The sequence below is a fragment of the Aulostomus chinensis genome, chromosome 3 (assembly GCF_037954235.1).
Source record: "Aulostomus chinensis isolate RoL2024-O1b breed Wild chromosome 3, RoL_Achi_v1.0, whole genome shotgun sequence".
NCBI classification, from domain to species: domain Eukaryota; kingdom Metazoa; phylum Chordata; class Actinopteri; order Syngnathiformes; family Aulostomidae; genus Aulostomus; species Aulostomus chinensis.
In genome coordinates this window covers 12632468-12658562 of record NC_141322.1, presented here as the reverse complement: position 1 = coordinate 12658562, position 26095 = coordinate 12632468, and the positions used below count along the sequence as shown (strand labels likewise).

The following is a 26095-nucleotide window of genomic DNA, read 5'->3' as shown; positions in this document are numbered from 1 at the left end:
AACTGGGCTTACAAAGAGGGCCTTATTTCCACAACTGAGCCCGATAAACCTGTAGAACCCAGGGCCATAAGTCTTTATAAAGCTTTATTTTACAACAAATACCTCCCATCTAGTTAATGTATGAGCCTATAGACTCTCTTAAACTTACACACACACACACACACACACACACACACACACACACACACACACTGTTACCTCTTGGCAAACCTGCCTCTGCCAGCACCATTCTGCTGACATGGTAAAACTATTTCTAGCTGCTGAAACTGTTGAAGGTGGCTTTTGTAGGCTATACCATAGCGTCAACTCACTTTTGTGTAAAGACAGTTTAGTAATAATACATGTAAACATAATCTTCAACTCTTCTGTAAAATATCTTGTTTATGCATGAATCCATTAGATGTTGTATTTTTTTTTTATTCCCCACACATTGTCACCTTGTGTGTCATTCGTTGGAATACATTCATTCAATACATGAACATAATGAGTCCCGCAGTGAGTTGCACCTTCACTATCTCCCAGTGTCAGTCCGCTTGACCTAGTGATTAGGCTAGCATGTTTTGGTGTGGCACAGCCTCAGGCGGGGCGTGAAGTGGCCCTTGTGAATCCAGCAGATTACCCTGGATCTTCACCCCACCCATTCCCCTGACACATAAACACACACTTGTGTTCCCACCATTTAAGAGCAATTACATTAATTACTAGGCTAATCGTAACGTGGCTCTAATACTCTTCCCCCTAATATTTACTTATTAACTTTTTGGAGTCTCTGTGTTGTAGGATTGTTTTTATCTCCCTACATAAGAAATACTTTGGCCACATGGGCAGGTTGCCCTTTTTTGCCTTCTTTCTCAAAATAACAACACAAACACAAACGAGCTAAGCAATGCTGTGAGGATAAGAAGTCAATTTTTACAGTCAGGCAATATAAATTGAGATTGTCGGCTACAACCAGGAACATCAGCGGTGCAGGATCTCGACAGTATTGCCTCAGAGACCTGCGTTACCTGAATTGCATTTGCTCTTTGTTTGAATGCATGCTAATGTTGAGTGTTTAATTCCGGAGGTGCTCTGGTTTGTCTGACAGGTTGGCTACTATGCAAACAATCACATAAAAGATTCGGGGGGGGGGGTATTTCTCATGGGTTTTAGAGCTTTTGTGTTTACAGAAGCATTAAAGGTGTCACCTGATGGAAGCTTAAAGAGCAAAAAAGAAGTTAAAATTACACAGTCTTTGTTTAAGGTTAAGCATTAAATCCAAGAGGACTATGGGTAATTTAAATGAAAAGGTCTTGCTTGCTTGTTTTGCTGGGTTGCCACATAGAAGATACAGTTAGTTACTCTGAAAGTGTGGCAAGCACAGTTATTCAACATCCAATGTTTTTGGGGTTTTTTTTTTTAATAATTCCTCTCATGTTTTGATAATCACTTTATTATATCTAGAGATTTCTTCTAATTGATCTGAGAGACTCGAGATGTTAATCATCAATCGTAAAAGTACTATTTGGCCAGGCTTATCAGAACCACATATTTATATGTTTTGATCTCGGAATCTAAAATCAGGAACAGCGATGAATCGCTCTTTTTCTTAAAAGATCAAAGAGTTCTCATTCAAAGTTGATGTTTTCTTCTCCGAATCAGATTCATCTCTCATGTGATCTCCCACTATGTTGCTAATAATGCAGACAAGTGGTGCCACCCATGCGCCGACTACAGACATTTTTTTCCTTGTCGAGTCCTTCAGGTGAATGGTTTTTATATGAATAAAATATTCTTTAATGCACACTTTGTTGCTTAACAGGTAATTTAAGTTATCTTTGGTGAATGTAGTATTCGATCATATATTCTGATGTTTTCTTTGAAGAGAAGAAATTAAAGCCAATTGCACTGACGTTTTATACCTTCTCATATACTTTTACATTCATATACAGTTGAATTGTAAACACTGGACCCTTTTTTTACACAGCTAGCATGTTACTTCATACACTGTTTTTCATACTGAAGTGAAGACGTACTGATTGAACGCATTTAGCCCAAGTTCAAAGCTGGGTCACTTTAAGTGGAGCTGGGTTGAAATTAGATGCTTATTTAAGAAAATTAATTGGAGCATAACTGAAACACTAGAAATGGGAACTAGATGAGCAGATTATTTAAGAAGTTATAACAAGGCAGGCATTATTTAAGCTGCCTTTCAGAACAAAGTTGTTTATTTACACATCAAAAGTCATGTTCCTGCCCCCACCAGCCAGCTTTTTATCTGATAAATACTCCACTATGTTCACCAGCTACTCACTAACGGTCATTGTTTCCTGCAGCCAAAAATTACTGGTACTCCATGAGAATCAACCCAAACAGCAGAGTTGCAGCTGAACAACTAAATGTAAAGCCGAGGGATGCTGCAGAGCTGGATAGTCATTTTCTAAAGACTTTTTCCTACAAATGCTGTGACATAAGCATTTGTAGTTTACATTAATGCATTTTTATCATATTGATTATGGACATTTAACATGCATTTGTGTTGCAGCAATGGAAGGTAATAGCACACAGTGTTTAAAGTGAGGGGGAATCATTGTCACCTCCCTTCCACTGAGTAACTGCACCATCATCAGGAACACTCTACCTGTAAGTGACCTGCCATTGAGGCTAGTGAGCATGCTCAGCGGTGGAGCAGCAGCTCATTAGCCAGAAATGTTGCCCTGCAGCAACATCCTGAGTTGGATTTTATCCAGATGCTCCTCCAGTGCTAAACACATGCAGGATGAAACTGCCAAGTAGTCCTCATGCTCAGAAGCATCCAGGACTTATTTCCGGGTAAAATAGAATCATTTTACTTGCTTGTGCTTCTTTTTGGTGCCACGAACAAGTTACTGGCACATGTTCTCCTGCTAGACATGCAGGCCAAGTATGGAATAAACTTTCTCAGTGTTTTGTTTAAAACAGACCTAACAATATGGCTGCACCATAAAGGTACCTAAAGTGAGATTAAATACGTATTGGGCAATAAATTGGCTTTGCTTTAGTCCTCCATAAATGACCCATTTACCAGCTTAACATTTTAGATTAGCTGCTGAAAGGTCAGACTCACATAGTGTCAGCATGTTTAGCCATGATATGACTAATAAATAAGCAATAAACTAATAAATGGCATTTTGGTGACGTTAAACGGATCCACCTACAAATTAATGGGTTCTGTCTCGACACAGGCTCCAACCCTCCACCACTTAAAATTAGTTCAGTTTTTCTTGTGATGTCTCGAACTGAGAGACACGCACAATAAAAAAAACAACAACATATATCTCATTATGGGTGGCACACGCTACCAGTAAGTTGCATTAAAAATGATATGATAACTGAAGGGACTCATAGTTTTATTTGAGCAGCTCAGAATTACCTTCATCTATCAGCATTGATTTCAGTGTTGCAGCTTGTTGACAGAGCGTTGGCTGGTGTAACAGTAATTTTAGGGATTGTTGCTTTAAAACAAGGTTGATAAGACCAACAAAATACAACAAATCTGGGACAGCTGTTTGTTTGTTTTTTCTAGAATTGACTTTGTCTCCTCAATACAACCTCATGTATGAAATTGCTTTATGAATCATAAGCATTTCACTTCGTCCTTTATTCTGTTTTTACCTACCTCTTTGACCTCCTTGACCTCTTTGACCTGTAGTAATCAGTCTTGGAAACAGTGCATTTCAACATGTATGTTAAAGGTTTCTATTCTCTTCCTCTGTGTTATACTGTTGTAAACACATGACAGGGATTAAAGCAATAATTCTTTAAACTGCTTTGCATTATGGAATGAAAAGAGGGCAGTCAGCATGGATCAGGTAGTCTGCGTGGGGTATGGCGAGCGGTGATAATTAGACCTGTCTTTTGGCAACAATATGGAAATTAGCTACTTAGAATTAGCTGAAGTTCACCACCAACTTTACTCCACGTGGCGATCTGGCCCTGAGGAAACATTCTGTTGGCAGTGAGAAAGAACCATCTGCTGCTGTTTAACCCTCCCATTAAAAGGAAGGGAAGCATAGGGTGAACGTGAGAGCGTGTTTGTAAGAGGGAGAAAGAGAAAGAAGCAGATTCACTTAAACACCCTTCTTCTTTACCTCAACTATGGGGCAGGTAACATTTTAATGGAAGATTTATTCAGGTTAAGTTTCAAAACAGTATTTGTTTTTGCTGAAACCTGGCTGCTACTGCACATGTGAAGCTTGGAGAAACAGCATCATGTTGTATGCACCACCCACCTGGCATTTAAAGACCTTGAAACAGCAGCACTTCCAGTTAATGATTGGCCACTGCAGTGAAAGTGTGCACTTACACTGTTGACTCTTATCGCAGCTGACCACAAAGCCGCTGGAGCAGTATCTTCCAGGCTGACATTAATGGAGAGGACAGTGCTTCATTTAAAGAGACAGGTCATTCTATTTTTTTTCTTTTTTGTGTCTGGTTACGGAGAGATAGTCAGCGCTCGGAAACACTGTTCACACAAATGGGCCTTTAATTGAGACCAGATTGTGCAGCATGGCTCTGCGTGATTGCAGCCTTCATTTATTGGCAATTTCAAAAAGTGCAAATTGAATACAGACAATGCAAACCTGTCATTTCTCCTCATGTTTTCCTTCCTTTCATCTCGTTGATGTTTTAGGAGCCCTCCCGAGAAAAATGTAACCCCGACACAGCTGTCCCTCAGGAACACACAAACCTCCAGTCCATCCGTTCAACATTTGTGCTGCTCTCTTTTTTGCATGTCCAAAGCCTCACATTGCCTACCCAAAGAGACCAGCCTCATCACGGGCACATCCACAGCCAAGCCCGAGTTAAACCAGTTGTATTCTGGTGATAGAACGCATGTGGGCCTGTGATTGATCAGGTATCGGTTCAAGTAGCTCTCCTCAAGTCCTCTGGCCATTACACCATTAGCCTGGTCCCTCTGAATAAGCACTGAACAAGCACGAGCCAGGCTGTACATCTCAGTAACCAGCCCGCCGTAAAACTCAGAGGTGTAGTAGTAGTCGCCTTCATCCTCCTCCACACAAGCTGAGGACACTTCTTCAACTTCATAAGGAAAAGCAGTTCGGGGCATTCCATAGAGCTCTGGGTGCAATGTAGCCACCAGGTCCCCAAGGATTTCTTCTCCCACAGTGGCCAAAAACTCCTGGTCAATGTCAGCACAGAAGATGTATTCGACCTCGCTGCTGATTGGGTCTCGGATAGCGTCAGCGAGCAGAACCATGCGGCGGTAGGCCAACCTTTCCCACCCGGGCAGCTCTGCAATAGGAACCAACTTCAGCTGCCGGTCAGCCCCAAGCTGGATCGAGGGATCCACAGAATGAGGATTATCAGTGAGAATGTAGTATGTGACCATTTGCCCAGGGAGGAAGAAAGTTTCCGCTGAAGTGAGGAAAGTTCGCACAAACCTGGCATACGTTCCCACCACAAGAGCTAGGAGGCCTATCCGGATTCCTTGCTGTGCAAATTCAGCTTTACGCCAAGCTGAGTTTAGGGTGTCACCCCACACCAAAGGAGCACCCCAAGGTGTCTCTAAAGGAGCTTGTGAAGCTGCTGCTGCCGCCCTCACATCCAGTAGGTCGACTCTGTTGCTCTCCGTGGTCGTTTCCACGGAGTGAAAGTATGGGTGTTTCGGACGTGGTGACCTAACACTCACACTTGCTTTACGTCCATGCAGGATGTCTGAGGACAGAAAACATACAATTTTACACTTTCAACGTAAACCATTTTTCCCTAACAAAAAAAATGCCACAAAAATTCCCTGTTTTGTTTACATGTAAAAATAGATGTTCCCACATGTGGGGCTCTTGTTTTTGAAAACTTGAAGGGCAGCTTTCAGCTCTTGTTGAATCCCAAATGCCGCTTTGTCAGATCATACGAGGCTGGAGTTATGGCGTCTGTTTTTAACTTTTTAACACAACTATCTTCAAGTTCAGCCCCTACCACTAGGTGGGGCCGAGTGCTCATTGATGAGTGGGACGATGTGAGAATACAAAGATAAGTTTGGGATCAAAACCTTGCCCTTGTATTAAGTATATTTTTGGGGAGCATTCAACCAGAGTTCCTTCAATATTCTCTGAGTTTGGCTCATGACTTTAGAGGGGAAGGATGTGCAAAAATGAGTTAGAAACTTAAAAAAAAAAAAGAAGCAAAAAGTGTATTTTGCCATTCACGTATTGAACTAGGTGTCTTATGCTCACAAAGACTTTTTTTTTCTTGCACCTCTCTTGGGACTCAGGAATGCAGAAAGAGTCCACCACGTATGTTTAGCTTGAGGCCAGAGGCCACTGACGGCTAACATGCCTGCATCCATCCAAGTTTCATTTTACAAACTCCCAAGCAGAACGTCCGATATACAGCATATCCAAGCTCAGTAATCCACACACTTCCATTTGACCAAAAAACAACAACAACAACAAAAACATTTTAACCATTTGCTGCTTTTTGTTCTGTTTTGTGGCCACAAAGCCCCATTTCTTTCAAGCTAAATGTATATGGCTGGCTTCTTCTTCTTCTTCTTCTTCTTCTTCTTTTTTTTTGCATTCTGGAGTCACAAAGAAGATGCAGCAGAAAAAAACATTTGTGAGTTGAATGGCAAAAGACATGTTTTCGGCTCTTCGGAGGCACATGTGTTTGGCACATGTGAAATTCTGGTGGTGTTTCAGGAAGCATTTTTCTGTTTGCAGCATAACCTTTTGGAAGAGTCATGTCATTAGTTTCACAATTAGCTAAAAAAAAAAAAGTAATTGTATGTTTGAAATATTTTTGAGGAAATACTGTATATTAATAATAATAATCTGGTGCTATTTGATGTGCTGAAGGTAGGAAACAGCTGAGGTGACCTTTGAACTAGAACAGCAAAGATCTATTCAACACACTTTGTCACAAACAACACAACTTTATGTGTCTTTGGCAAATAAAGTGAACAAATTCTTTTGTGCACTTACATATGATAAGAATCAGTATAAAACAGTACAGGACCAGCTGTATTCTGGTCACTCTGACTGCCCCTGTTTGGGAGACACACACACACACACACACACACACACACGCACGCACGCACGCACGCACGCACGCACACACAGAATATTTAGAATATTTACACAGAGGTGACTGCAAAAAAGGTACAGAAAGTGATAGTTGCAGAACTTTATGCAGACAGTGTGAAGCTTACTGGAATGAAAAGAATGTTCTGTGAATGAAAGGAACTGCAGCAACCGGTGACTGCATGAATGATAGTGACACTTTGCTTTGGAGCACTACATATGACTTCCATGACTTTTACAGGCTAAACGGTGTCATGATGCTTTCAGCGTTAGTTTATACCAAGAACTCAAGACTGTGATTCCTTTAAAAAAAAAAGAAAAAAAAAAAAGATAATCACATAACACTCAACCAAAGTCGAGTCTGATTTTCGAGGTGGTAAAATAACCGAGATGAGAAATAAATGATACTTGAAATGAATGCAGTGACAGCTGAGCAACGGAACTCAGGAAAACCACGACAAATGTGCGAGTGGTTTTAAGGGAAACATAGAAAAACTGGTTTCAGATACGTAGAAGCAGAAGTGAGTGAATGTAGATGTTTGTCTTCATATTGTGAGTGTATGGTCTCGTTTGCACAAACCAGTTGAGGGAGATACACACATCTTTGTACAGTATATGCACAACTATCGAAAAACCATGCATTTTTCACCAGCCTACAAAAGTTCATGTTTCAATCCCTTTGTGAGGTCGGATTGTTAATATTCTGTTGTAATTTAGGTGGTTTGGAATAAGCATGCATGTCTGTGTTTTTTTTTTTTTCACGAACCAGCCAAAAGATTAAAGATGAACGCGAACCATGTCTTGAATTAATCAGGAACTCAAGTCGTGTTCCTCGACACGTTTTCAATAACTCATTCCCATTACGCAAATTTCAGAGAACAGTGTTTGAACCTCACGCTGCTTAACTCTCTTTGTCGTAAAGGCAACTGCTTTAACTGAGCATGTACAAGTACTGCAGTGACAGATCAATGGCGAGTAAACAACCAGCTATGACACGAGAAGAAGTAGTGGAGCTGTGGCTGAGGTTGTACTGACCTGCGTATGTCTTGCAGAATGGGAACAGCGCCATACTGTGACCTTCTGCTGGATAAACACACAAATCTTTGTCTGAGGCTACTAGTTTGGCCAAAACTATCTTTACCTCCCTCACTGTCCTGCTGAAATTTGCTGGTAAACTCAGTTTTCTGTCAATGGTTATAATTTTTTTTATGTTGCTCCCTCTTTCTCTTCCTTTTCCATGTTTTTCTTTTTTTAAAATCAAATATTTTCCACTCCCTCCTCTTCCCTTTTCTTCTCTCCCCCACCCCGAGCTCGTGCAGTATTCAGTTCTGGGGCCAAACCAAAGTAACCAGATGTTTGGGGAATTTGGAGGAGGTGAATGTGGAGAGTAGGATCAAGAGAAGGGAATGAAAAAAGAAGATAAAGTTATATAAACCGTGAAGAAAGAAGTAGATTAACAAACACAAAGTAGGACGTAGAGAGACGTAAAGCTGAATTATAAAACAATTGTTTTTTGTTTTATTTGTCAGCAGGGTGTTGTTATTTTTCTGTCCACAAGGTGGAGGCACTCAATAGAAAATACAATGGAAACTTCCATTGCGAGGCATCACTAAACATAAAGGCACTCCACAGAAAGAAATATCTATCCAAATAATATAATTCCTTGCTTAATATTTTGAAGTAATCTTAAGTACAAAGAATTCAAACAAACAAGTCAAGACATATTGACAAATACATAATTTGTGAATTATATAAGAATATAACAGCATCTACCTCACGTTGTTCCTGAACAATATGTAATTGAAGCTCTCATTTGAAAAAAACAAACAGTGGTGTTGAATTCTTTTCAAGTCAAAATTCTATTTTGTCTCATTATATGTCATTAGAGGACTTTTTATACACTTGTGCAGGCAGTCTGAGAACAACAACATAGATATTTTACATACCAATAAATTCATACTTTCACCCAAAAAAGTGCATACTGTAAATGTATTTCTTATTCATTCATTTTTATCTTTATTCCGCTGCCTCACTTCATTGTGACTCAGGAATGCAGATAAATGTTCATGCAGAGTCAAGGATGAACTGAAAGTATTCATTCTCTAGGTACTAAGAATGAATTTCAATGACAAGTAATTTCACTAAGGCTGCACGGTTCATGGTTCACGGTTCGCACTGTCGCCTCACAGCAAGAAGGTTCCAGGTTCGAGTCCCGGCTCCATCACAGGATCTTTCTGTGTGGAGTCTGCATGTTCTCCCTGTTCCTGTGTGGGTTCTCTCTGGTACTCCAGCTTCCTCCCACAGTCCAAAGACATCAAGAGGGGACGAGGCTGATTGATACTCTAAATTGACCGTAGGTGTGACTGTGAGTGTGAATGGTTGTCTGTCTCTATGTGTTGGCCCTGAGATGGACTGGTGACCTGTCCAGGGTGAACCCTGCCTCTCGCATGTAGCTGCTGGGATAGGCTGGGAAGTCAGGGCATCACTAAAATCAAGAGGAACTGTCATCGCCATTCATTCGGTATGTTGAAATACTTCAACTATCAATCAAAATAGTTGATTTTAGTAAATATTGAGAATGGCTGAATAAACGTAATGTGTTCTCTCACAGATCTATGGATGTTTACTACTGCGTGATCGAAATATGGTCTGTTTCAGCTCAGAGAAATCTCTAAAAAACATTACAAGTTACATTTTTATCATTCTAACAGAGCCGGTCACACTAAAGTCAACTACCAACCGATAGAGAATCAAACAGACTCCAGAGGTCACTTTGCAGTTTATTACGATAAATCTCTTATATGTATAGCCATACAAGAAAATGCAACATAATATTGGTTTGTGTAAACAACTCTGAATTGGAATATCAGTCCAAAACATAAAGAGAAGAGCACAGGCAGCTACACTGACGAATGGATAAATTACAGGGTGCGCGTGAAGCTTTTTTCCCCATCGAAACATCATCTTTCCCTGTCACCTTGTTGGCAGAGGAGCGGTTCCACCCTGGAGGATAGAGACTCTGCATGGAGGATTCACAGGAAAGAAACACTAACACAAGCATTTGTAAAAGGACCTACTTCACGTAAAGATGAATATGCACATTTCTTACAGCGTACATCAATTAAGGCGTTCAAGATGATGAATGTGCTGGAGGGTTGCAGTGCAGAGCTTCTATTCTACAGAGATTGGCTTCCAAAGCACGATAGGTCCAATAATACCTAATAAATAATACCCAAAACCTGTTTCTGTTGCAAATATCAATGCTTGATAATATTATAGTTGACATGTTACAAATGATGAACAAACAACATATCAGCCATTTGCACCTTCCTTGAAATACACAGAAGCTTGATGGAAAAGGATTTGGCAGTGTTCATCGGTAGAGTTATAACTTTGTAGTCGTCGAGGGATATTTGATACTGAATATATTATTTCCATAAACTATGAGGATTCTTAGAAAAATATTTCATTTAATGCAGCATTGTACTTATACAAAATTAAACAAATTGCACACGAAAAACATTTATTTGTGTTTTTTATTTTTCCCCTCTCGCTTGGTGAAAGACTTCCCAGTGCTCCTTCTGTCCTCCTTTTTACTGAAACAGAGGTTGGTTAAGTTTTCTTCTCCAATAGTCTCATTTGCATATTGTTAGCGTAAATAATATCTCTCATATTCTATATGCTGTTTCTCTTAATACTTAGAAGACTGAGCTTTGTTGACACCCTGAGAATAAATCATCTGTCAACACAGTTCAAACTTGTCAGATAGCGGGGCAGTCTTTGTTTTAGTGTAAGAGAACTCCAATTAACGGACTATTTTGGATAAATTTGCCCCCTAAAGGTCTCAAAGAGTGTAAATTTATCTAAAATAATGGATCTAAATGTCACAAAGAGTGTGAAACCCAATGAAAATTATATGAAGGACATATGAGGAATGTAAAGTATGATTAGAAATAGGATTTTTTCTTTTTAAAACCATGCTACAATCATTGTCTTTAATAGTATAATTACAAACGGTGACATGCACGGGGACACAGTGGAGACAGGAGAGAAAGGAGACCTCTCCTTCCTTAGGGTTTAACTGCTTTAACTGCTTTGAGACTCGTGCAGACTCCCGTGGATGAATTCATTTGTGAAGTGTTTATGATAACTGGCTAATGAGGGTAGGCTATCAGATATGCAGCATTTGGGGGAACTAAAGAGAACTGAGTGGGAAAAGTTCCTTTTCTTGATTTTTTTCCTCCACTCCTCCTTTTCAGCCTTGTTTTTTTTTCTTTTTCCAAACCAACATGTAACTATGATTCCTATCTCTCCTCTCCTATCCTCTCCTCTCCTTTCCTCTCCTCCCCTCTCCTCTCTACTTCAGGTCATCCTCTATCATCTGGAACAGGGCCTGCAGCAGACGGTCATCTCGGTGCCTGTATGGCTTGGTGCTGTAGAAGCCATCGCTATAGTCACTGTAGACACTGTCCTCAGGGCCTCTGTACTTGTTGATCAGGTCCAGAGCTTGGTACAGCTTCTGCGGGGGGAGTTTTGTTGCAGGGGGAGAGAGACTCCTGCCTGGCTGCTCCTTCCTCCAGGCAGTCGAGGCCCTGGCTATAGATGCGGGTCGCTGTAGGACTGGGGTCTGCCTGTTAAAGGCCGTCTGTAGGAGGCGCAGCAAGGCCAGCGTGGGGGAGTGGGGGGAGTTTGAGGGCTTTAGGGGTTCCTTCTCTGGCTCAGAGGGAGCAGAGGCTTGTGCAGTCTCAGTCTTTGGATGTGGATGAGCCTGAGTGGGCTCCTGCATCACCAGACACACAGACATCAGACATGAGACAAAAATGATCTGTCGCTGCAACATAAATGTGTGTCATTTTATTTTGGCTGACAGGAAAAAGAAAGGCAGACATGAAGTAGTTGGACATTTTTGTTGGCTCAGTGTGTTTCAGCACAGTGGGTCTGATATTATCAACTATTCTCCTGGTTCATGGAGCAAAAACTGTCGATATAAAAGGCAACAAAATGTGGATGGCTCTCCCACTGTGCCTGTAAACACTTTTTGCATCTCACTATAACTTTCAAATCTAATGTCACAATGTTTCACTCGCACATTTTTGTTATTGGACATTTGTTATATTGTTGTTTGTATCATAGTGTCGTATCATTTATATCAGTGACAGGGACATCAACTCACCACTGAAGGAGAAGTTGAGTTACAGTCAAACTACGTCTTCATGCTCTTTAAACAAGTTAAATCAAATTTGAAAACGTAACCGATGGAAACTCCGATCTGCAGCACAATCTGGCCCCTAGTCCTGAATATTCCTTATTAATGAATTGCTGTTTGTTTTATGAGCACATAATTGCTAGCATACTTGCTGAATTTGGAAAATGTTGTATATTGTATTTTTTTTTTTTTTCCTATTTCAAAGTGGAATATTTCAATGCAGCACAACTGTCTGCTACTGCATTTGGCATCACTGGGGACTGATAATTCCAGCTAGATATGAAACAACGACTGTATATTATTGACCTTGTTGAATTTAAGAAATATCATAACCCTAAATATTCATCCTACCACTCAAATTCCTGTCTGGACTCTTCATATCAGCACTACACTGCCTGAGGTTTGCATGCATCAAGTACAGATGACAAAGATAAAACTTCAGCTTAGCGCGTGTGCTTGCCTGTCATTTCATTGTCACTACATTTAGTTTGTAGGGGGCTAATAAGACAAGACGACCACATTTTAACATCATGCAACATGCACCTCAATCCCCAGCGATTTGAGGCTCACCTCCATCATGTCGTCCATATGTTCCACGCCACGGCGGTCGTTCTGCACAGCATTGTAAGGTATGTACACTCGAGGTTTCTTCATGTGTTCTGGTTTCTCTGATGTTCCATGGAGAATCAGCTTCCAGTTTAAAATCCGACCCTCGTTCTCCATACGCCCAGACTGTAATAAGGTTGTGAGGTTAGTTTGATCTCAGGAAGAAAGTGCAGGAACTCAGCACTTATATGAACCAACTAAAACATTAGGGTATAATCACTCTCTCTGCACAACTTATGAAATTTTAATTCATATACCCATTAAAAGGCTTTTTTGTGTATAATAGCATCAATTCCACCTCCTTATTCTGTTTAGACTCAGAAAATATGTGAGCAGGAATGGCAGGAGATAAAGCGGTTGACTCACGGTGTCAGTAATCTTTAGAGTCCAGGTCCCAGCAGGGTCCTCTCCCCATGTATGGACGGACATGAAGTCCCAGTTTCGGAAACCATTAGAGGATGTGTCTCGCTCTCGCTCTGCCAGAAGCACTGTTGTGGTCCCTGAGGAAAAAGGAAAGGATCATTTAAGACTTATCTTTCCCTCATGTCCGTGTGCTTGTGTGTGTCTGTGGACGTCTCTAACCCGCTGGGGAGGTGAGTGTGATGTGCAGATCTCCTCTCCTGGTGTATTCAATGCTGGCCTCCACCTGAACGTGCTCCAATGAGTGGATTGCGTTCTCCTGCCCAGCACAGGCTTTGGTTGGAATCTCTATAGTTGTTTCCCCTGCTGCTTTCAGCTCCCTGTGGAATGCATTAAAATAGCAGGGAATGATGCACACAAACACCTCTCCATGACAACAGAAGACTATCGTATCTGCCTGGTAATCCCTGGCATGTTCTCATTACCACACACAAGTATGGGCAATAGGAGCGCAAGGGAAAACAACAGACAACTGAGATAAACAACAACAACGGCATCACGCTGAAGAAAACTGAAGGCGCAGGGAGGCCAGAACATGTTTCTGAAAAGAGAGATTATTCCGTGACAATCTCCAGTTTGATGACAGGACCATTATCATCATACACATAAGATGCACGAACAGATTTGAATGCCTTCAGTCATTCATTTGCAAAAACGGTTAATCCCTAACTCTCCCTGACATGAATGAAAGGATTTTTGCATTCAAGCTGGTGGAGGGGTGGGGTGTGGAGGTGTAGACGACTGGGCATTGAGAGAAATGTAGAGCCAAATCCTCTGGATTAAACAGAGATGTAGTAAGGTAATGGAGCAACTGGTTGTTACAGCTAGTGAGTCTCGTAATCCAAAGCAAATTGGGCAATATGGACACTTAAAGGAACACGGAACTATCGCTCTTGTTAGTGGGACAAAAATATTTCAAGGACAACCCGTAGCAGCTTGCTGATTTGGAGTCTTTAATTCAAAAAGCCACTATAAACAGACGTTTGACGAGACCACAGACATTTGAATACTGAAATCCTTTTGTGTAGCAATGAATGTTTATCAACTTCTACATAAGTGATTGCAGCTGTCATCGCTAAAAAAACTAAAACCTTTTAAATTAATTTCCACAGCACAGACAATGCTTCCGAGCTTAAGACTTATTGTCACGACTACTCAAAAAGCAACAGATGCGACTTTAATAGCGCAGATGGTTTCATCTATTTACTTTGTTGAATCCAAATCTCTTTGTCGTCATAAAACAAGGAGCCACATGAGGTCAACCACACTTGATAATAACAAGAATATACGATGCCTACATGCACACACACACACACACACACACACACACACACACACACACACACACACACACACACACAGCAGCTGTATTGTGTTTACCTACCTGGGCTGGAATGAGTCATCTCTGACGATACATTGCTTCTTTTCTGGGACATGCTTCCAGGTGGCCGGGTCAGCGAGGTCCACCAGAGCTTTGGCATTGAGAAGTCCAAAGCCGAAACGGCTGTTGACCATGAGTCCTGCTCCGTTCCTCTTCCAGCCGGGGTTGTTGGCCAAAGGATCAAACTCTGATGTCCAGACCACAATGTGCTGCAGGTCCCGCCAGGTCAGATCTGGACTGAGGGGAACAGATGGATAGGGAAGCAGGCCAGTCAGAAATTACTGGCTATAGAAAGCGCAAAACATTTGATCCATAATGGGGTATAATGTTGAATATGGATGGTTCATTTGCAGTGTTGCATACTTTTGTTCCAGTGCCAGGGCAAATATCCCAGCAGCCAGCGGGGCAGAGGCCGATGTTCCAGTGTGAGTCTGAGTGCACTCATTGTGTAGATCAGCACTAGTCTGGAGTTAAAGAGGAACATGAGAGAGAAATGAATCGATGAAAAAATTGACCCTTAACCGAGATAATCGGAGGATCTCGTGGCAGGGGAGTCACTTACAATCCTCTGGTCGGTGTAGTCTCCGCTGCTGTACGCTGTAGCCAGAGTGGAGGAACACTTCTCTGCGTACCACGGGGACAAACCCTGCTGGGACGCGCTGCTGATTGAGATGGTGTAGATGCTGTCTGTGTAACCGTCACAATCACAGTTATCGCCCTGACGGCCTCCATTTCCTGATGCCCAAACAAAGATAGAGCCTTTCCCACCGCGACCCTGCAGAGGACATGATGTACACAGCTGAAGCAAATACTGACACCTTCCACACTCTATAGAGACGTGGGAAAGGGTTTTCTGTTATTTGGTGTAATAAGGCACCAAGTCACATGCAAATCTCTTATGAACGGCTTTGTAGGAGCTTCCTCAGTGGGACACCGGCTGCGTGAGCCGACACTGCTGCCTGTTGCATCACCTACCTTCTGGATGCCATACTCAAAGGCCTTCTGCGCCAGCCGACCTGGACCCTCCACTGTCTTGCCATCATCGTTGGGTCCCCAGCTGGCACTGTAGATGTCCACATGGTCTGGATTGAATCCGATGGAGCTGGCCTCAATGGCATCTGTCACAATTCCATCCAGCATACGGATCCCTTAGTAGAAAGAGTATGGAGATATACTTGAAGATTTGATTATGCACCTGTAATTTACGGCTCAGCCAGCTAGCAGGGAGTGTTAGCATCACATTGGCTAATATTACCCTCAAGTTCTAATGAGGTTTTAAAGACATTAATAATTTCAAACAATATTTCTATAGATCACAAAGACAAATGCTGAGGATGTTTTGGGGACGTTGTTTAATGCTGGAATAAGTTTCTTTACTAACTTTTGGAAGGTTTTTAGAAGATATATTTTTGAGAATTTTACACGAGGAAGAATATTTTAGGAATAAATTAAAAACTTCCTGCCAAACGAATTAACAGAAAAATGCAATTAACTGTTTCAGAGCAAAAAAAAAAAAAATCTATCTGTGCAAGGGAAGAAGTAAAGAGGAGAGGGATTTAAATTTTTGTATTTATGTTATTTTGAGGCTTAAGAACAAGCCAGCCAGCCTCCTCCCCACAGATGATGCTGCCTGTAGCTTTGGTGGGCTGGAGCTCAATAATTTGGGAGAGTGTCATTATGCAACCCCCTGTTGTTAAAAAAAAAAAAAAAAAAAAAAAATCTCAGGAAACATTCTTTTTCTTTCCATGCTGGCTATAGGTATAGCAAAAGTTATGGTTTGCAGCCAGAGTATTGACAGGTAAAGCGTCTTTGTTGATGAGTGCGTTTTTGTGTCTTGTATCTGTTAACAATTATTTTTCTTTGTAGTATTTGACAGTATATTTTCAATTCCCTCATGAAAAACACACATCATCATTTATGACAGATTGAACTGACAACCATTGTGATTCCTCACTGACTCTCAGTTTACTCTCAATCTCCAGTCTGCAGTTCAATCTGCACATGTATCAATGACATGTCAAACACATACACGTATACAACTCTTACCTCCAACCTTGGAGTTGAACGCCACTCCGACGCCACATTTATTGTTGTCTGCCTGCATAGCGATCTCACCGGCACACCTGGTCCCGTGTCTACCAACAATCGCATTACATTCATCATTTAATGTTTTAAAAATCACAATTTCTAGAAAGCATAGATTTGAAAAAAGGACAATTAATACATAGTTCTTACTGTTTTTCTACATGTGCACGCTTCAAAATAATTTAACCCAGTCAATGCTGAGCGATTTGCAGCTCTTCACCCTGTTGAAGTTTTTTTTTTTAACTGCTCTGCTGCTCATATCAATTACGAATGTTCGCTATATTTTTTTGGTGATATCATTTTGCTCATAAAATGCCATATTGAGAGTAGAACTGATTCGGATGATCATTATCCAATTATTGATCTGGGGTGGAGGAGCTTTTGCTGCAAAGTGCTCAGGAAATTGCGTGTGTTCCTGTGATGATTTTCTATTATGGTTATGATTAATATCACAAGAGAATGCACATGTAGTAAGGAAGCCAATGCAAGAAAGCTTTCTAGATTACTTGTTTTCATTGGTGGAGTCGTATCTGGGGAAAGGGTCCGGGTCATTGTCGTTGAAGTCAAAACTGGCGGCTGCATCCTTTAAAAAAAGAAGAAAAAAGCAGCATACACGAAATGATCAGGCATTGGAGGAGCTAGGACGACGTCAGTGTAAAGCAGTGACGGAAGGCTTCAGACACATATTTTCAGGGGCAATCTGTTGCCAAGGAGACCCCTGCTGTTGGTAACAATAAGAGTTTCAAATGTGCTGAATAATTCAGATTGCTGGAAGCATTTGTTTTCGCCCCAGAGCTATGGTGGGAATCTAGAAAACACAGCTCATGTTTATAAGTCATTTCCTATTATTCTTCAAAAGATTTGAATTCTTATTCAAGGTGATGAAATGATTAATTAGCTTTGTTGCTGTTGACCAAAAACAGCTGATTTATACCAGAGGCCTATAAACTGTCATTTTAGAGTCACTTGATCATGAAGGATGAGTGCCTCACTTGATTGAGCTTTCTTTATTAATCAGTACTTAATTATGGTGGGAGTAGCTTCCATCTGCTCTGTCATGCATTATTCCTCTCCCTCCTTCTCGCTTTCTCTTTTTTTTGGTTCGGCAGTGGCAGCTGTAATCAAACCACAGATGGGCTTTTTAAAGGCTTTTAGATTTCCTCTCAACAAGAGAAACAACATCAGAGTGGCACCTCATACAATAGAAATTCACTCAAGCTCCCATTTCATCAGCATGTAATTATCTTCATCCCCTTTCAGACTGTCAAAAAACATTAATTGGAGGAAGTAGAAATATTTTCAGAATCATCTGACATCCATTCCAGCAACGAAATGAAATATCAAAAAAAGCTTCATGGAAGCAGACATCATGGAGAAGAATTTGTATTATTGTCTTTATGAATCGCCTTGTCAGGTGTCACCACTAGTGTTGCTGTGGCAACAGCAGACCCAGACGACGGGGCTGTCTCCATGGAAACGGTATCTTACGTAGTTAGAGTAGATATCCGTGTGGTTCCATTCCAGTCCGTCATCCAGTACAGTGATGACCACTCCTTTTCCTGTGATGCCTTTCTGCCACACGGGGATCACGTGCAGGTCCAGCTTTGGCAGGGATGAAGATGTGCGTGTGTCTTGCTGAAAGACAAAATTCGACACGACTTTGTTCAAAATTAGGGTTTTATTTGGACACTAGTTCACAGCAGGCTCTGTAAGTGTTATCACATGGGCTAAAAATGTTCTCACTTCACCAGTTCCTCGACTGACATTTACAGAAATTAATTTCTGGCCTTTTCTTTTGTTAGGGCTCGAATCCACTCCTACGGCCACTTGTAGGCAGCCTGAAGGTCATCATGAACACACACTTGTGCAGTCCAGTACAGCGACTCTGCGATGCGCTGTTTTCCAAACACAACTCTGTCTTGACTGTGTCGGATTATTTATAATTATTCAGAGAATCTCCGAGGGTTTATGAGCTCCGTCCTCCAGCAGACAGGCTCGACTAAAAAAAGAAATCCTTTGCTCTTTCACTCTTTGCGCATTATGCACAGACACTGCAGAACGCCACCCTAAGATGTGACTCATCCCTGTGATGTACTGCCTTTTTTTTCTTCCCTTGGCCCCCACATTGATTTCTTCCACCCAACCTCAGTAAGGATTATTGTTCCTCTCCGTCTGTTTTTTTCTAGAGAGATTTAGTTTAGCTATGTAAGAGAAATATAGTCCTGCTCTGCTCAAACCTACAGCTTGACTGGATTGTTCTAACACCAAACGTCTCACTTGTTGATGCTGGTCGAGCTCTCAGAGGCCTGCAATACTTGGATTCTGGTGCACAGCAAACACCAGAGCAGGAGGATATCATATATCATAGACACACACACACACACACACACACACACACACACACACACACACACACACACACACACACACACACAGCAATTTCAAGCTACAAGTATGAGTCACTCCCTGATTAAATTATCAGGCAGCCACCCACTCATGATAGATAAAGGCCGTCATCTTGTTCTCAGGCCCACCTCTCCCCTCTGCCTCACTAATGTCAGTGATCATCACGTCTCTCACGTCACCATCCTCTAACCTGTCAAAGCTCTTCACATCGCCACGTGAATACTTCAACCTCACACAAACACATACAGACTGCAAATATAATTACAAATCAAAATGGCTGGCAACCAATGTCTTTTTACCACACAACATTATTCCCATTTCTGCACATTTTCTTGCATGGCGAATGAGTCACGTTGCTTTAGACGCACTCTAACCGGGCCTTTGCAGTGACACGGGTGAGCTGACGTGGAACAGTAAACAACATTTTAAGGCCGATTCAAATAGCGTCATCGTCCCTCATCGGCAAAAATGATTCATAATTTTTTCTTATCCTCTGAAAGCGTGTGACTCATGTTTGGTAGGTGAAGGTGCAGGGAAGATGAGAGAACATAATCCCACAATTACCCCACCCCCCAATACACTGGCATTTACATCTCAATCTGTAAAAAACATCAGAGTGAACATACGATCACTTTAAGAGCAAGACAGACTGATACGAACAATTAGTTTCTCTGCTAGAGTGAGATGATATGTAGTAGTAGCAGTTATTAGTTTATGAACTGACTTTGAAATCTGTGCCATGAAATTCTATCCCTTATGTCTGACTTTTAAGGGTATTGCGAATAAATCTAGATAAATAACCATTGTTCCACACAGTTAGAAACAGGTGCATCTGGTAGTTTGGTTAGTTAATCTAATTTGATACAGCTTTGAAACTTTCATGTGTCAATTATGGCTCAACAGGAGTAAAGGTGTCACTCAAAGCGGAAACGTGGGGGTCAGGATGACGTGAGTGTAATTCATCTCCGAGAGCATGCACAGCTGTGACAATCTCTGCTCTGCTATGACTTGGCTTGAATGGGCTAAAACATCCCATTCAGGGTAAATTGGGACTTAATGCATGTTGCTGTGCTGCTCCACTCCATCATGCTGGATTAGAGTCCTCGCCACTCTCATCTCCACACAGGCTGCTTTACCAATTACGCAAATGGATCTTTTGGCTAGAACTGCTTCATAAGCATGCAATTGTTCTAGTGTTTTTTGCAGGGTTTTAGTTGTTTTTTTTTTACACAGTTTAATTGTTTGCATTTCTCACACACACACACACACACACACACACACACACACACACATAATGTAAACACACTGAAGCCCTTTGAGGACAGAGCACCGCGGAGTTTCATTGTATCTCAGGGGAAAACAGACTGACTGCATGTAAACACGTGGACCATCCTGACGCAACCTATGACCAATAGGACATTATCAAGTTAGACTTGTGGTTCATGTCACACTTGATAACAGCCAGTTTTCTGACATCTTTAAACCAACAAACACAAAGTAAATCCAAGCACCTCTTGACCAACTTTTTGTAAAATATGCCTATAGATCATCCTCACTAGAGTTAAACAAGAGGATAGATACCCTGCCTTCATCTATGCGTGCATTACAGAGCTGAGACCCATAGAGATCAGCTGACTGCTAGTTAGCTTAGCATAATGAATGTTAATGAGTGGGAAGTGTTAGCATACCTCTATAACATAGACACATTTCCCCAAAAAAATTGGTGTGTTCCTTTAAGTGTGTTTCATGGACTCACCAGGTACCACTGCTGGTTCCACATCGGGTCATCAAACAACTTGTCCACCGGGCAGTCCCTGCACTCCCCGAGAGATGCACGTTTGTTACGACGCTTCTCATACTGTTGCTCTGCCCAGAGAACCTACACACACACACACACACACACACACACACACACACACACACACACACACACACACACACACACACACACACACAAACAAAATGTTACTTTGATGTTTTTATGAAACCAGATGGTCAGCATAGTAAGACCCCAGCACTCACCCGGTCATCTTCTGACAGTTGCCTGGTCATGTGCTCAGCACCTCGTTTCATCCTGCTAGGATGTTTGCGGTGTTTGAACAGGAAGTGGTCTTCCAGGGCCCCAATCTGCAGAGAGAGGAACATGAGAGGAGGCTGAAGAATTGATAGGAAACGACATAAAACTGGTCATCATAGATGTCTGGATAAACGATCATCTCTGGCATCATAGAGCAACAAACATAAAACAGTTTGCAGATGGTTAATTATTCAAAATCATCATTAAATCTGCAACTGAATTTTACTCAACCAGGAAAATCCCATGTTAACAAATGGCAAATGACATCTGTTTGTTTTCATCCAATTCTGATTAACATAAATGAAAATCAAAAAATTGTATTTACTGGTTTTAGTCCTTCAAATTGTACATGAAAAGCACACAAACTACGCTAATTTTACTTGGATACATTACATCAGTGGTTCACATTCTTTTTAAAGTCCTGTACCCCTAAAACATTCAACGTTTCTGCTGTATGCTCCTTCTACATCCACAGATGGCCTAACACTACTAGTGGTATACTAGCACAACTAACACCAAAGCTAGTTCTGTAATACATGGTACTGGAAGAAGTAGATGGTTTCAGGACCCAGGACTGCACCCACTGACAGTTGCTGTTGCACCTATGGGTGTCAGGCGAGGTTGTTTGAACCATTTATCGATATTTGAGCAGTTTACACAACATCCAGAAACAGGAGGAAGTGGACGTACTGGGTGTGCATTCCCGCGAGCCCCACACACAGCCCTGCTCTGCCTCTGATGGGGTCGTACCTGCTCAGGTTAGACACGTGGAGTGAGACCCAGCCAGAGGGAGAGTAGGAGCAGGACAGTGTGATGTTTGTGTCTTTAAATGAAATATCTTGAAGTTTATTATATTGTGTTAATATATTAAATCTTAAAACACACTGGCTGGAGTTTGAATATGTCTCAGGAAGCTCAGTTAATTATTGACCTCTGGTGTCCAGAGCTACAGGTTTAAAAGGAACAAATGAACTCATAATTCGCAGTGAGTGTTCGTCAGTCCAAACTACTGGGAAATACAGGCAGATGAAAACCCCAGGTCTTGGTTATGTGTGTCAACAATGAGTCATAGATTGATTAACCCCCCTCCCCTACTTTAATTTAGCAGCCAGCATATGCAGTGTGTGCTTTTGGGCTATCATAAAGAGCAATGAGTTTCCAGTCTAATGGCCTTCCAAAGCAAAGACACCAAATGGACTGCTGGTACAACAAAGCTCAGAGGCTTAATTAACAATTCATGCTCCATTTTGCTTTTATGGTTACTGATTGGAGATATTAAAAATCGAACTGTGATTTTTCAGGTTCTTGGAGACCACACATTTATTTTTTTTTTTTTTATTAAAGCTACCAGCAAGCCTCTTTTATTAGAATGATGAATCCAGAGAGGTTCAGCATCCTACCTGTCGCACCAGCTCGTAGTCCAGCTCTCTTGCGATCGCCTCCGCAGCGCCCCGTCCGCCCGGTATCTCCACTGCCCACTCGTTCAGATACTGTCTGTCCCCGTAAGAGGAGCCCTGGGCCCGGGGAAGCTCGGAGCAGAGGATGGCAAGAAGATAACACATCACCGCTGGACGACATCTCACTTCCATCTCAGAGGAAATTCACCCAGAGGAGAAAAGGAATATATATAGCCTATATATATATATATATACACACACACTAGCGCGGCCAAGATGCTCCAGATAAAGCAGCCTTATCTACAAGATGATCTGCAATGATAATAAATAAACCCTCCTCCTCCTCTTCTTCTTCTTCTTCTTGTTTTTTTTTCTTTTTGTTTTTTCCCCCGTTGGTTTCTTGAGGAACAGCTGGCTGAGATGATGGAGGGAACGTGAAACTGCGCGTTATTGGTCCGCCACGGAAAGGAAATACTTGTGATGGGGTGGGCTGCTGTGCACGACGTGCTGTTCACACCGTCAAATTACGGTGGCTATGACGTCAGTTTGGCGTCTACCTTTGGTAAGATGTGAGTTTGTGTCCCTTAGGAGGAAAGTCTAAGGGGGGGGGGGGTGGGGACGACTAAAAATACTCCTGGAGAAAAGAAGAAGGGACCACGGTGGAGAGAGAGAGAGAGAGAGAGAGAGAGAGAGAGAGAGAGAGAGAGCAAAATAATATAAACACTTCATGATCCTCCGGGCTCGATCCTGTGTAGAAACGTGCAGATTTTTATTTATTTTTGTCACAATGATGATGCTGGCCAACGTCTCGCATTCAACCCCCATCTGCACTTGACAAGAAATCTCATTTGTGCTGTAAACACTGGAGAGAGAGAGAGAGAGAGAGAGAGAGAGAGAGAGAGAGAGAGAGAGAGAGAGAGAGAGAGAGAGGTTTCAGCACAGCGGACAGCTCCCCTCCTCCGTGGTGACAAACCGAAACCTGAGACCTGAGCAGGGAATCGCACAATTGTTATGATCGCAGTCGAACAACAGATTTATTTATTTGCTCTCTGAATTCTATGAATTTCTCGTCACAACCAAGAGAAACAGCAGCAACTTTCAGAATTTTTTTTTACTGGAAGTGGAGTAACACTACATGATAAAGTTCATTCAAAAATCCTGCAGCATTGACACGTAAACAGAACTTGTGACGGAATCTTTTGTTTTTGATTCAACTTTAGACCATGGCATATTTTACAAACCAATTTGTTTCAAGCTTGAAAACATTGAAATATAATGTGTGAGGACTGCAAACAATTGAAATGGAAATAAATGAAAAGTACCTCAAAAGAGTTGAATTATAAACACTTGAGTAAATAATAAAAATTACTGCTCATCTTCTCATAAGGTGTTTGGCCTGTGTCAGTGACGGTGTGACACAACAGCTCCCTACTCTTGTACAATTACTATGCTCATTTATATTACTTGTTATGAGACTTGTCACTGTGTGTATTTTTTGTTGTTGTTTTCATTTAAAAAAATTTTTTTTAATGATGTTACTTGTAATATCAATTATGTTCTTTTTCTCCATCTTGACCTGGACTCTGGTAGAGGAGACGTCGTGTCTCAGTGGGACTTTTCTAGGACGAATAAAATGCACTCATTCGTATTCATCATCAACGGATACACACATAAACGTGCACAGGCGTCTGCGGTAACGAGATTCCTTCACCACACAAATGCGTTCTGGTGAACGTTCTGATGATCATTTTGTTAAATTGTCCAGGTCAGAAATTGTAACTTTTTTTTTTTTTTTTTTAATGGCATTTGTCCTAACTTGGAGCTGGTAAATCCACACAAAATAATAAATCAGTCATATATTCTCAGTTGAGCGAGCCATGTGCTGGCATTTAACCTACAGATATAAATGATTTAAAACGTTAAGACTCGTATTCATACACATGGGGAAACACACGCTGGTAACTCAATGTCAGATTCATATAAATAGTTAATATGCAGTCAGTCCGGACATGGGAGCACTCTCTATTGTATCCCATCTTTAAATTATAAAATATAGAGCAATAAAACCCTTTTAATGAACATTTTGTTGTTTGCTGATGGACACAGCGAACTCGAACAGGGGTGACGATGTGTAGGATGCAGAGATAAAGGTGGATGGTTCCTTTCCTCTGTGACACAATGTAGTAGACGTCCAGCTATGATGACTAAGGACACACTACACAAATCATTTCAATTTAGAGGTAAAAAACTGGAAAATATTGTTTGTCTTAACTGGAAAGAGCTTGTTAGATACTGACTTATACTTTTGGTCATCTGGTCATGTGCAAACAGTTCTGCACCAGATCAGCCGTATAATCCATCTGTACCTAGCAACAACTGTTTGCTTTGACCAAAGCTCCTGCTTGAAATGAGGCACACAGAAACACACAGAGATACACAAACACACAGACACACACACACGCAAGCAACCCCATTACACACATTGACCAGATGAGGTCAGAGGTCCAACGGTGTTTCGTCAGCTAATTATTTTTCCAGCTCCAGGGACAGACGTTAAAGGAAAGCCCCTCCTTTGAGCGGTAGGATGACGCAGATGAAGCTGCGATGAGCCACGTCACCACACGGCAATTCAACGGAGATCAATTAGATGTGAAAATTTCAGCTGCACTTCCTGCTTATCCACAGTCACGCTTCACTTATGCAGTAACTCAAGCAAAGCATTGTGCACTTTCTTTGAGAACCTCAGTTGCCTGATAATTCTTTTGTATCATGACATGACGTGTTCGTTTATGAATGGCGTTTTAAATCCATGTACAGGAAACAAATAATGTGTTTATCCATGTTATATTAAAAGATTTGGTCAGTATTCAGCTGTGGAAAAGGCCCCTATGTGGAAAATGTCATCGTAAGCAAGTGTGAGTTGGTTATTGGCCTCATCAGACCAGAGCATATCGGTCTCTATCTGGTTGGGATGTAATTGTCCACTGAAGTGATGGAAAGTATAATAATTCCTCACGTTTAGATAAATGATACAGTTGTGTCTCTTCAGTTGCGTCAGCTGTGAAAGAACACAATATACGCCTCATTATCCTTCAATCCTGTTTGTCATGAAACGTCCATCCTGAACCCCCGTATCCCACCCCTGCTACTCTGTCGATGACATCAGAAACATCAAGCCATTAAGCTGGAAATGTTGATGGACAGACACTGATAAGCATCCAACAGTCTTCAAAGATAGGAAATAGTTTATGTTGAAAGTTATAGAAATGTGTATCATTGCATTTTTGTGTTTTCAGTATGATGGGATATGAAGACAATAAAACATTCAGGTGTGATGGAATAAATGTATGATATAGTTTGAACAAACTACAGTGACAAACGCAGATAGATAATAGCCAAAGTTGTTGGGTTTTTTTTTTAATTTGGAAGCCATGAAGGAATATTACATAGTAAAAA

General features: G+C 41.4%; 2 protein-coding genes across 2 annotated transcripts; both read right to left on the bottom strand.

The window, feature by feature from the left end:
- Positions 1 to 4346: 4346 nt before the first annotated feature.
- Positions 4347 to 8351, bottom strand: LOC147267714 (globoside alpha-1,3-N-acetylgalactosaminyltransferase 1-like). Its single transcript, XM_086198738.1, has 3 exons — positions 8097 to 8351; positions 6963 to 7025; positions 4347 to 5697 (listed from the first exon to the last, which is right to left on the bottom strand). Exons 1-3 carry the CDS (start codon positions 8128 to 8130, stop codon positions 4724 to 4726), a joined length of 1071 nt encoding a protein of 356 aa, XP_086054864.1. The 5' UTR covers positions 8131 to 8351; the 3' UTR covers positions 4347 to 4723.
- Positions 8352 to 9823: 1472 nt separating this feature from the next.
- On the bottom strand, positions 9824 to 23195 carry pcsk1 (proprotein convertase subtilisin/kexin type 1). Its single transcript, XM_086198735.1, has 14 exons — positions 22643 to 23195; positions 21188 to 21292; positions 20922 to 21044; positions 18248 to 18394; positions 17266 to 17342; positions 16721 to 16809; positions 15650 to 15822; positions 15237 to 15449; positions 15038 to 15138; positions 14678 to 14911; positions 13456 to 13613; positions 13240 to 13373; positions 12838 to 12999; positions 9824 to 11841 (listed from the first exon to the last, which is right to left on the bottom strand). The coding sequence occupies exons 1-14, from the start codon at positions 22829 to 22831 to the stop codon at positions 11419 to 11421; spliced, it is 2328 nt and encodes a 775-aa protein (XP_086054861.1). The 5' UTR covers positions 22832 to 23195; the 3' UTR covers positions 9824 to 11418.
- Positions 23196 to 26095: the final 2900 nt, after the last annotated feature.